At 44.7% G+C, this 12,539-nt stretch overlaps 1 protein-coding gene across 1 annotated transcript; it reads right to left on the bottom strand.

Annotated features, from left to right (window-relative positions):
- Window positions 1–1,600: 1,600 nt before the first annotated feature.
- On the bottom strand, window positions 1,601–12,495 carry TRAPPC2 (trafficking protein particle complex subunit 2). The gene is made up of 5 exons (XM_081126288.1): window positions 12,370–12,495; window positions 6,849–6,960; window positions 4,307–4,450; window positions 3,881–3,967; window positions 1,601–2,651 (listed from the first exon to the last, which is right to left on the bottom strand). The coding sequence occupies exons 2-5, from the start codon at window positions 6,939–6,941 to the stop codon at window positions 2,553–2,555; spliced, it is 423 nt and encodes a 140-aa protein (XP_080982414.1). The 5' UTR covers window positions 6,942–6,960; window positions 12,370–12,495; the 3' UTR covers window positions 1,601–2,552.
- Between the last annotated feature and the right edge of the window lie 44 nt (window positions 12,496–12,539).

Here is a 12,539-nt window from a genome sequence, read left to right as displayed (position 1 = left end):
ATCCGGGGAACAAGGGCTGATCTACCAAACATGGTGCTGAAATGTGATAACTAAGAACAAAACCTGACTAGCTCTGTCCTTCAAAGCTACTACAGCCAACTGATGGAAAAGCTCTTCAACCGGCAGCAGCAGCAGCAAAAGGTAGGTGAAATTCTTTTGAAGAAAATAAAAGGTGCTTTTAATTGGCTGGTGTTACCTACACAAAGATGAGAAGTATGGGGAAAACAAGAGTGGGGAACAAAGCAGGTGCTGCAGGAGTGTGACAATAGCCGCAGAGCCCCCAAAGGGCGTGGGAGATCTGGGGTTCGGGAGGCGGGGGCCTGTGACAGTACTGCTGCTGCTTGGCCTGGGGCCGTCTGTGGCAGGGCGGTTCCATGTCGCTGCGGATGCAAAGCCTCGGAGGTCAGTGGTAAAGGCCAACCACTGGCCTTGGAGAAAGGGCAAATGGACATTTGCCCGCCGAGATGGCAGAGTAGGCCGTGGAAGGTGGAAGGGTACTTCAGCAATGGGTTACTTCAGATTTCTGAAGGGAAGGGTAAAGGGCCACCTTCACCCTTGTGAAAAACTCCCTAGTTGAAGTTAAAACATCCTAAATGTTCCTTGTCTTTAAAGAAAACTTTGCTTTACATTTTTATAAAAACTTAAGCTTTCACTGTAATATGACACGGATGCCAGTTCTCTTAAAATACCAGTGACTTGTGGGGCAGTGAGGTATTAAGTAGGAAAAACGGCCCCGTGGGTTGTGAGGAGTCACCACGGTGGGCTGCCCCCCGGGAAGTGCTGTTGTGACTGGAGAGAGAACATGGCTGTACCGGGTAGAGCAGAGGGGGCAACAGTGCAGCCTTCTAGGAAAGAGGACAGGACCAGGTTGGTGCATTTTATTTGGGTCACGTTGGGAGTGCTAACGATTACAAATGGAACGCTCACAGATCTGTGCTCCGTGGGGCCTGATGTCCCTCCATTGCTCTTGTGCTCCCGGACCCCCTCCCGGATCCATGCTTTGCCAGCTCTCTCGTTCTTCCCTCACAGCAGTCCTAGTTCTGTCCCATCAGCTGTCCTCTCCCCATGCCCAGTGGGGCTTTTCCCACACCTTCTCGCGGCATGTTCCCCCCAGGAGGCCCGCCTAGAGCGCCTTCAGAGATGCAGGCACCCGTGAAACCTGGCACTTAGCTACGGTAATGTACCCGCAGGGCTCCTGTTCCTTGTTCCCTTCACAGCCTCTCAAGCCCAGAGAGAAGGATCTGTTCGCAGGGCACCCTTGTGCGACTGAGCCAGGCCCTGCGGGTCTCCAGCCTAGAACTTCCTGCTGCTGCTCCTGGCTGGCCCTGCTATATGGTCATTGAGGATAGAGCAAACTACGTAAAATAAATAACGTGGCGGGTCTCTCCAGTGAGCATGGCTGAAATTACTCCTAGGTTTCTAGCTTAGTATCTTTCTCTGCTGCTCCCAAAGCTCTGGCACCTAATTTGAGGTGATCTGAGTTCCGTAAAATGTGTTAAGATATAAGTTTGCAGACTTTTGATAGGGGAAATAAAACTAAAATGGTAGTGGTGGTCGGGTGAGCAGCACTTTAAAAAAATTCGATATTAAACTTCCACAATCCTGGACAAACATCTTTATTTAAGAAATCAAATAAATAGGGTAAAAAAAACTGGTAGCAACTTCACACAAAGATACAAGACCAAACTTAGAATTACTTGCTCAAGTTATTCAGAAAGGAACAAAATTCTTCAAGTGCTTACAATTAGCACAGAAAATACGTGGTTATATTACTTGCTTTTCAACAGACAATTACTCGTTTACAGTAAGATCCCACAGTCATTGCAGTACAAGAGACCACTCCTGCCGCCTCCGGTGTACAGCCTAAAAGGCTGGGAATGCAAATGTTAATGTAATTCAAGCTTTGCTTTGTTTACAACTCTAAAATTGCCTTGCAACTTTTCACTAACAGATATCAACAGGTTCATTTCATCCTCAGTATACTGTCTAAGGGAAAGGATCCCGGACTCCAGAATGACAGCGGGATCACTGTCCCGATCCGGACAGGGGCCGGCATGTGGCATTAGGCGCTGCAAATGCTGTTTGCCTGGGCTTGCCGGGCAGGGCTGTGAACAGTGCCTGCACGTTTTTATGTCAACTCCAGGTGTATGGATAAGCCCATGTGTGTGTTACCGTCATTCCTCACTGCGGACGCTTTAGTTTTAAACCTGGCTACCAACTCTTGACAGTGACGTACGGTGGTGGATTGTTACACCAAGATTAAGCTATATGAATGAGGAAAGTCAAAAGCTTATTCTCAAAATTTTAAAGGTATTTCAAGGTTGTTGAAAAAGAACTTATAAATAACTGTTCAGAAGCAAATATTAATCTATTGATAATTCTAAGAAACTGAATGTACTATTTTTAACTATAAAAGGAATTTCATTAGGTTTAGATAAATTGAGACTACAAGTAAAACTTTTCCAGGCTATTTAATCAAGTAACTTACAATGTACACATTCCTGAGTATACCCCATTGTAGCAACATTGTTTATTTCCAGATTTTTCTGCATTTAGCTTAAAAGGTATTTCTTCCCAAGAAACTGAACTTTCCTGTCAAATGCACTGGATCGAATAGGAGAATTGGGTTCATAAAATGGATTCATTGCAAACTAGGAAAGAAGAAAGAATTAGTGAGTTTGTCAGAGTAAAAAGGCTGACAAGTAATAGGCCTCTAAATAGTTTTGAGTTTTAAATGAAATCATCAAAGACATTCAAAACAAAAGTCTGAAGACCATATTTTTAAGTTTCCACGAAAATGTTCCATTGTTAAATAGTAACTTCCCCTTAAAGAACTTTCTTTCTTGGTGTTTTAGTTTTGAGCAGCACCTGTGGTGAAACTGATGGTAGTATGCATGACAAGTGTTGCCTACGTAAGCAAAATTAACTTGCAGGATTCACCCTGTGTGTGAATTACTAATCTCCTTACATTCATTGTAGACATGTGGATTAATCTGTAAAACCCTTTGGCTACATAAAATACAAACTAAAAACCTGCCATATGCTCAGAGTTAGTTATACCACACTGACTAAAAGTTACTAGTGTGATAATTTTTTAATAATCAGGTTTTTAACACTCTCTTTAACACAAGGCTAAGTGATCAGTTTCTCAGATAACAATGAGTATATCATAGTGTCAAAGAAAGTTACTAATGCAATCACTAATGAGGAAAGGAGTTACCAATTTTTATACCTTAATCACTGTGTCTATCTTTATAAGAGGGCTAAATATTCTTATTTGCTACTGCTGACTAGGAATATTGTTAGCTGTGCTGATACACAAAAAAACCTTGTTCAAATACAGAGCATTTAAATGATTAAGAAATACTGTTGTCAGCACTGCAGTTTAACCACCGATATCCTATTATTATTTTATTTTTTTCCAATTAAGTATCAAGAAATGTGGGTGGCACAATTCTCCTTGGGTGACTATTTGACAATATATGAATCACTTCCCGCTGGTTTATGATCTGTATTCATTGCACTGCAACTTATTTGTAAAGTAGGTGGAAAACATTTTAGATTAAAATTATAAAGGAATTTCTCATATGGAGAATACTTCCTTCTCTCTCTTTAGGGTTCCCTAGTAAAAACTATATGCACCAAAATGGGGAGAATGAAATCGATTTAAAAATAACCATGAGTTCTTTTCCTAAATACATGATAACCTGGTGGTGAAGACTTGCCCATTGAGGGAGCTGCCAGGGATGGTTTTGACGGAGGGAGAGCTAATCTGAGATGAAAACTGTAGTATAAAGGAGTCACTTCAACAGGCCAGTTCCCTGCCAAAGTTTGAATCTCTTGTGATTATCAGACTTAAAAAGTTACAGAATACACATACCTTTATGTATAGGTCATAGACATCAGTAAAGAAGTTCTTTATTCCATCTTCTTGCCTCATGTCATGAAGCATAATAAATCTCATATGTGAAATAATTAAGGTATAATTTTTAGAAATGAAAAACGAAAAGCAACCAGTTCAAAGTTAGGTTAGTTTTACCTTAAAGAGAACATAATCTTTTAAAGTTAAAAAATAAAACCACCCTTGATAATGTTCAGATAAACCTTAGTTTTATATATGAGACTTGGTTTTAAAATGATGTTAAATTACAATGAATTTTCCCCCCTAAAAATAGTGAAACCCATAAGCAGCAATTTTTCACCTGACACTTCGAAGCGCGCAGACACAGCCTGGAATGTGTGCCCCATGCTCTAGTTTGCCACCCAACCTTTACTTAGGTATCTTTATTCGGAAGGTAAGGATATGACCTGCGGTAACAAACGCTGACACAAACCACTCGTTGAACTTGTCCACAGTTTTCAAGTACATGTTGTTCGTCAGCCACATGTTCTCATCCACCAGGTCGAGGGCAGCATGAGCGATGAACTGGTTCAGATGACGATGGTCGTCCTAGATGAGCGTGAGCGGCGCCAGGTTAACGTTTCCGTACCGCACCAAGAAAGCCAACACTGCATTCTGTAAATCCTGTACATAGCTCTTGTGCGGGGGACGCTTTCTTTTACTTTGCTTATTAATGGCATGAGACTTATAAAAGATCTTTTGTGTTTTCACATCATATTCTACTTTTAAATTTGGTATCTAAAAGTCAACAAGTATAAACAGCCAACTATAGTAATTAAAATAGATCCTTCTTTCTAGAAGCTTGTATCTTTTTAGAGGAAGACAGGAAAAAATACGTAAGACGTTGTGGTAAAGGACAGAACTTAGGTGAGCTGGGGGTAAGGAGGCGGCGAAGGAGAGCTACAGAGAGACGCTGCTGGCACAGGCCGCAAGCTGCGGTGAGGGGAGGCTTCCTGCACAGTGACACCTGGCGACGAGGCAGCAGTCCCGAAGGGCTGGCATATGCCTCCTTCAGGTGTAAGGAGTTTGCCTGGCAGGGGAGCCTGGGCGTGGCAGGAGGCCCTGCTTAACCCGTGAGCAGTCAGGCACCTGTGTGAGAAACGGCAGGGGAGAGTCCTGAAGGAGCTGGGAGCGTCCTTTTCACGGGCTGAAACAGCTTAACTGGAGAAGGTGGGAATGTCCCACCATAATGTAGAGGGAATTCACAATCTGAAAAGCAGTCTTACTCCTGTGGAGTTCTTATTTTCAAAATGCATTTTTCAAAGAACACCTCTGTTACGGGTTGAATTGTACCCACCCCCCTTCCTATGCTGTAGTCCTAACCCAGTACCTCAGAATGCCACCTTATTTGGAAGGAGGGTCGTCGTAGATGTAATTAGTTAACATGAGCTCATGCTAGAGTAGAGTGGGCTCCAATCCAATATGACTGGTGTATTTATAAAGGGGGACATTTGGACACAGACACACCCAAGGAGAACGCCATATGAAGACTGGGGTTCTGCTGCCACAAGCCAAGGAACTACCAGAAACTACCGAGGGGTCCTGCCCACCCTTTATCTGGGACTTCTGAGCTCCAGAACTGTGAGACAAGACGTTTCCGTTGTGCTAAGCCACCCAAGTTTTTGTATTCTGTAATGGCCGCCCTAGGGAACAAATACAGCCTCTTTGCTGAGGAGGCTGTTGTTGTGACTGGGCTGCAGGAAGGCTGCCAGTTGCCCTGGAATCCCTCGCACAGCTAAAGCATGTTTACTTCACTCCTGCTGCCATGATGCAGCTAATTTAATCCTTAGAGAAATGGATGCATTTTGTGTCTGGCTTACAGCAGCATTTTCCATTACTTTACAGTGATGATCAATCTGGAGAGATTAGGAGAAAACTGTAGAAATGCTTTCAGAAGGTAAGTGGTACCATCTTGCAATGACGTGTTTTTACATGTACTGCTTTACGTATCACCAGGCCACCGGAGTGCACAGGAACTATATTTAAGTAGCTGTGTGACACAAAGCAACAACTACTATAGAGATGCCGCAGACCAAAGTTTTAATGAGCAACGTGCTCACAGGAATGCAGAAAATGATGTAGCAACAACACCTGGTAGGATAATCACTTAAACTTCTATCGTATTTTAGTGGCAAGGTCTGAAGAGTTGAAAAGCATCCTATACTGGACTGGACATTATGCATTACAATTAATTTCAAAAATCAATTCCTGTCTTAAAGAATGTGAAAGCTTATTTTGGGAGGTTGGGAGAAACACAGCACAATTTGCCGGCAATTAGGAACATGGACTAGTACAGAAAGATGGAAGGGACCCAGGTGTTCTCACTTTAAGACTATGGCTCTGTTTACTCTGAATGGAGACATGTTCTCCAACAGAGCCTGTTTTTCTAGAACCAATCTTGACAACAAGGAAGCCAGGTGTGTCACTGGGGAGGAGAGCATGTGGGCACCAGCCAGCAGATAATGTAGAAGGGCCCTGGAAACAGCCATTGCCTCAGGGACAGCAGGAAGACATGTAAGTAAGGGTTCCTTTTAACCCTCCCAGGTGTAAATGGATCTCCTATGTATGTCCTGATGAAAAATGTGACTTGCAGGGAAAGAATGGGCTTTCATGGCATTTCAAGGCAGCAACAACTATTTTTCCAGACTCACTACAGGTGGATCATGTTTCTATGTGCTTAAGTAGTAGCTTTTCCTAGTTGGGTGGCACAGGGAATAGAAGACCAGAGTATCCTGCTTGTACATGCTAAGTGTGTGCTGATAAAGGAGAAATAAACAATTCAGAGGACATTCCGTGGCTGGCTTCTGTCAACCCGTGGGAATGCAGAGCAAGCCTTGTTTAATTGTTACTTCATCTGTCCAAGTCTCCAGTTCTAAAATCATATTATACCATTATCATTACAATAGCATGACAATTCTTATAGGATTTTTTAAGGTTCCATACGCACCTTCGACTCTGCTTTTCCAGGTGGCAAAAACTCCATTTCAAAAACAGGATTATCATGGTGGCCAACAATTACAAAGTAGAAGCTTCCAGACATTGTCTTCAATATATGGCTCCTAATTAAATGAAAAGAAGACATATTTTTAGTACTCAATACTGAAAACCAAAAATGGTTAACTGGGAGTGTCCAGTCCCAGAGAAAGTACAACTGAGTTGTGCCAGAGCCCAGGATGCATGAAGCCTCACTGGGACTCCTGCTGATTCACACAGAACGTGCAGCAAAAGCCAAAGAAATAGGAAATGTATTTCCTAACAAATACAACATTTTGTCAAGGAAATCTGGGCACAGCTGGCACGTTTACCTCTGGAATTGGAAGGCCATAGCTGGGAAAAAAGGCAGACAGGAGACTGTTGGTATGATGAAGTAAGTAGGATTTAAAATATTATTTGGGACAGGGGTCGTCACACTGCAGCTTGTAGGCCAAGTGTGGCCTCATCTGACTTACAATCGTCGAAGGCTGCTTTTGCCCTACAGTGGCAGAGTTGAGCAGTTGTGACAGAGACCACCTGGCCCTTTACAGAAAAAACTGGTCCCTGTTTTAGGGGAAAATGAGCAAAAGGCCCAAATAGTAAAACTGGATAACAAAGACAAGCAGAAATGATACAAAAGCTATGCAAAACTAGGAGAATTGGCCATGACTGCCAAGAGAAAGTGAGGGGAAGAGGGTGGGAGCTTGAAACTGCAACCAAGTCAACAGTGATATCATCCATTTTTGCTGCAATATAGTTTCATAGCTGGAGCGTGCCAAGGGAAGGGCTTACTTTCTTAAGCACAAACGTTTAAGCAGCAGAGATAAAAATTAAGGCAGACCCCCCCACACACACGTTTAAGAAGCAGAAGACAATATATGTTTAAGGAAGATTACCACCCCCACACACTGTCCCGTGTGGAGATCCATGACTGAGGGAGAAGCATGGTGCTAAGGACAGAGTGGGGATCAACAAAGGGAACTGAAGGGAACGCCGAATAAAGACTATCTCAAACTACACAGCTGGGCAGAACCTGAGCTGCCAAGAATTTGACTTTATGAATAGCCGAAGGGAAGTAACTATTCAATTCTTTTAAAAAATATATCTTTATTGATTTTAGAGACAGGAAGGGAGAGGGAGAGATGGAAACATCAATGAGAGTCATTGATTGGCTGCCTCCTGCACGTTCCCCACTGGGGATGGAGCCCACAACCCAGGCTTGTGCCCCACCAGGATCGAACCACGGTCTCCTGGATCATAGGCTGATGCTCAACCACTGAGCCATGCCTGGCTGGCCAACTCTATTCAATTCTGACACGGAAAAACTGAAAGGTGAAGTGAGAGGAAAGGAAACCATACGACCACATTGTCTCAGGAAGGAAATACCCACAATCATTTAATGTTTGAGGGCTTACTATGCCTAGGTAGTGGGCAAAGGGGAGACACTCTAGAACTCTGTCCTATACATGGAACTTTCTGTGAGAATGGAAAAGTTCTATACCTGTGCTGTCCGATGTGGTAGCCACTGGAGGCTAATGAGCACTTGAAATGTGGCTAGTGTGCCTGCAGAACTGAATTTGAAATTTTATTTGATTAAAATTTAAATAGCCACATGTGATTCATGGCTACTGTATTAGACAGTGCAGCTCTAGATCAATGATTCCAAACTTTTTTTTTTTTGAAAGTTCTGGAATCTCCTCCACCTTCCCTCCACCCATGAAGTATTACTTAAACACAAATACAAATAAAGCAACAGCTGTGTGAGTTGTGTAAGTGTCTGCTCGGCTTTCCCATAACCTGAAATAGGGGCCTTCAAGTATCTCCAAAGGAGACTAGGTCTCGAGGTGTGGAGGAGGGAGCTACACAGAACTTGGCAATGGATTAAACAGGTGAACCGAGGACGTTTCCAAATGTCTGACTGAGGTCATCAAGCAGAATATAAGGATGTGCTGCTATTCACCAAGAAAAGAGGGAAGAGGGATGAAATGAACATGTCAGTTTTGAACATGGGGTGGTAGCCAGAACAGCCCTCCCACCCGGCTCCCGCCCCCGCCCTCAATAGCTCCTCATCCTAATCTCGGGAACCTGTGAGTTAATTTACAAGGTAAAGGTAAAGGGGAATTAAGGCTACAGATGGGAACTAAGGTGGTTCATCAGCTGACCTTAAGATAGGAGAGGATCCTGGCCAACCCAGGTGGGCCCAATGTAATTATAAGGGGCTTTAAAAGCCAAGGAGGGAGGCAGGAGAGGAAGTCAGGGGGGAACGTGACTACAGGATGGTTACGAGGTGCAGTGTTGCTGGCTTTAAAGATGGACGAAGGGGCCACCGGTTACGGAATATGAGTGGCCTTCAGCAGCTGGAATGGACAAAGGAACAGTCTCCCCGAGACCCCCAGAAGGGAACGCAGCCTCCTGATGCCTGGATTTCAGCGCAGTAAGACCCATGTCGGACTTCTATGCTAAGAACTGTAATGTAATGCATTTGTGTTGCTTTAAGCCACTAAACTTGTAATTTGTTATGGCAGCAGCAGAAAACTCACACACGTCAAAGCTGAAAAACACACACACCTTTACAGGTATGAGAAAAAAGGAAATATTCAAGGAAGTGTCAGCAAAAAGGTAGAAGGTGCATTCTGTAAAGAGAGTGGGGACAAAGGGAGTTCATTTACCATGGCACATGGGTTTCAAAGCATGTGGGAAAGGTTGGGGGGGCCGAAGGGCATCCAGATGACGCTATTAGAGCAATTAGGGGATGAGAGCATGTTTTTTTCCAGCCTAAATCCCTAATACCGAGCCCAGTATATACTAAGTTTGCAGAATGGAGCTGCGAGGAGGGGGCTGTAGTTTAGACAGTATTTTTGAGATGACCCTGGAATATGGGAGAGGAAATGGAGGAATGAAACACATGGTGGGATTAACTAGCCCAGCTGAGGCCCCGGGTGGGGGCGTCTCAGGCTTGATAGCTGAAGTCTGTGTTCAAGTGATCAACAGCATCTTTGTGAGAAGCTGCTTGAGGCGCTACAAGGGACAGGGCTTGTTGCCTGAAGGTAGGGGAGGCAGGACTCGCCTGGTGTGAAAACAGCAGCTCTCTCTGGTAGCTAGAGTGCCCCTGAGCTGCTTTCGGGAGAGGCAACTAAACAAACCAAGGTGGTGCTACATGGAGCTCTGTACTACCTTGAACTCAGGATGGGCAGGGTACTAACTAGCAATGAACACGGAAATGGGACCGGGGACCAGAAACCTGTGAGGCTAGCATCAGAAAGGCAAAGCCCAAAATGAGCTGAAATGTGTGGAATATGTTAAGACAAACAAGCCTTTTTTACTAGAATACAAGCAGGAAAATGGGAGAAAGAGCAACTGCTTCAAGCACCTGGTGTATACAAATAACAGAGGACACAGGTCTGCTGAACTTCAATTTTCTCGAAGAGAATGATTTTCAAACAGCAAATGTGCAAGAAGGTTAGGCAGGCTATGAACCACAAGATGGCAATATAAAAAAAATCTAGACATTTCAATAAATACAAGTCTTCAGGTTGCAGCAAACTACATATCTTGGATTAACAAATACGATTCTATATCTAGTGATCAGTCACATTTGAGAAGTTGCTGGAACAGAAAAGAGCCATAGCATCAGATATAGGTGTTATTCCTATTTTCAGAAACAAAAAGGCTTACCTCCTAGGCTATAGTTGGGTACATTCAAAGAGATTAAAACGCCAACAAAAATGCGTATAAAATGGTTGTCTTTAGTCAGACACCACTAGGAGGTTTTATTATACACTTAAGTCATTTAACATGAATCCCTAGACAAATACAGAGTAGGTTATTATTCATTTATATGTTCCTGGTTACACTGAGAACAAGTCATGGCAAACCTAAATTTTCTGTTTTGGAAGGGAAATCCAGGAGACAGTAAGTCCCTTTGGGAAGTAATTTGGTATCTACCTAAAAACAACTAGAGATCTTTAGCTTGGATGGCAAGTCTGTGGTATCCCCAGAGCTACAACAGTGCCGGAGGCCCAGGAAACACTCATTATATGTTGAATAAGGGACACAACTCATAGCTTACTAGAACATTAAAGTGCTCCAAGTCGGACAGCATGGGGTCCCTGGGTAGCCTTTGAAGTTGACCTTAACCTAGTCCAGCTCCACATTTGAATCAATAACAACTTACCACATTCAAAGATAACCCGCAAGGGCAGCAAATTTATTAAAGGCAAAAGTCAAGATTCAAAACTATCTCCACAGCTAGGATAATCGGGTGTGAAATTGAAGTCGAATTTAATAGGACGCAAAATAAAGTCCTGTACTTGGGCTTAAAAAAACTGCACAACAGGATGAGAAAACCTAGTTTAAGAGTTCATCTACAAGAACCCAAAGTTTTCATTGATTGCAAGCTCAATAAAAGGCAGCACTCTGATACAGTGGTCACAAAAAGCGAATGCAATTCTAAGCTGCATTAAGAGAAGACAATGTCCTCTTCAGTAATACCATCATCTCTGGGGAACATACTCGGTTCTGGGAATCGTATTTTAAAATCAATAACAGCTGTGTGCTGGGAGGAGGGAGGGATCTAGGCTAGGGAATGTTCTGGACAAACGCTACTGAAGGAACTGAGGATGTTTAAATTGACCAGGGGAAAAGACTTCTTTGGGGGGGGGGGGGGTGGGGTGTCGGTGTACAGCACAACCTAATCTGTAAAGATGATATGCTGTCTAATGGAAAAGGGATTTGACTAGGGGTGGCAAATGGGTTTCCTTTCCTGAACCACGTCTAATCAACTGGTAGTGCCTGCCAGGAACTGGTGCTGCGAAAGATTCTGAGACTAAGCGTGGTCAACGGGAAAGATCCATTTCCACTGTCACGGGTTAGGGGAGGGCAGTCGCCTACGTGAGTGCCAAGTATTTGCTTTTTGTCACCATCCAAATAATACCCATTAAAGCCTAGATAAATCACATTTTCCCCACAGAGATGTCTCTGCGGGCGGGCTTCCATCTTCAACTACCTCTTTTTCTAAACTCTACAGTGCATCTTGGTTCACCTTTATTTTCCCAGCCTGCAAGACGGTGGGTGCTAAAGTCTAGCTCGCTGACTTTCCACCGGTGATTTTTGCCTCCCCGAGGGGATCTGGCAGTGTCTGGAGCCGTTCTCGGCGGTCAGAACGGGTGGGGAGGTGCTGCTGGCATCTAGTAGGTAGAGGCCAGGGAGGCTGCTAACCACCCCGCGGTGCACAAGACAACGCCCACAGCAGAGATTTTGCGGGCCCCAAACGGCACAGGCCGCGCTTAAGCAGCTCTGGGTTACTGAGCGACCTGGTGAAAGGCCAAAGCAGCGAAGCCCCGCAGCTGCGGGCGTTGGCCGGGTGCACTGCGCGGGCTGCGATGGGCGGGCCCGCATCGGGACGTAGAGGAAGAGTCAACACCAGGTCTCGCGGGGCCGAGAGTCCCCCTGGAGCCGCCGCCCTCCCCCGCCCCCAGCCCTCGCTCTAGCCCTACCTGCGCCGAGACGTAGACCACGTAAATATCCGGTAGGTTCCCGCGGTGCCGACCCGCGCTGCGCGGCTTCAGTTAGGACGCCCGGAGCGTCCCTCGCGATACCCGGAGGTTCCGCTCTCGCGATATGTGGGCGGGGCTTCCGGCGGTTGAGTGGCGCGGGCTCGCGCAGG

This window comes from Miniopterus schreibersii, assembly GCF_964146895.1.
Source record: "Miniopterus schreibersii genome assembly, chromosome: X".
NCBI lineage: Eukaryota > Metazoa > Chordata > Mammalia > Chiroptera > Miniopteridae > Miniopterus > Miniopterus schreibersii.
This window is presented reverse-complemented; position numbering and strand designations above follow the sequence as displayed.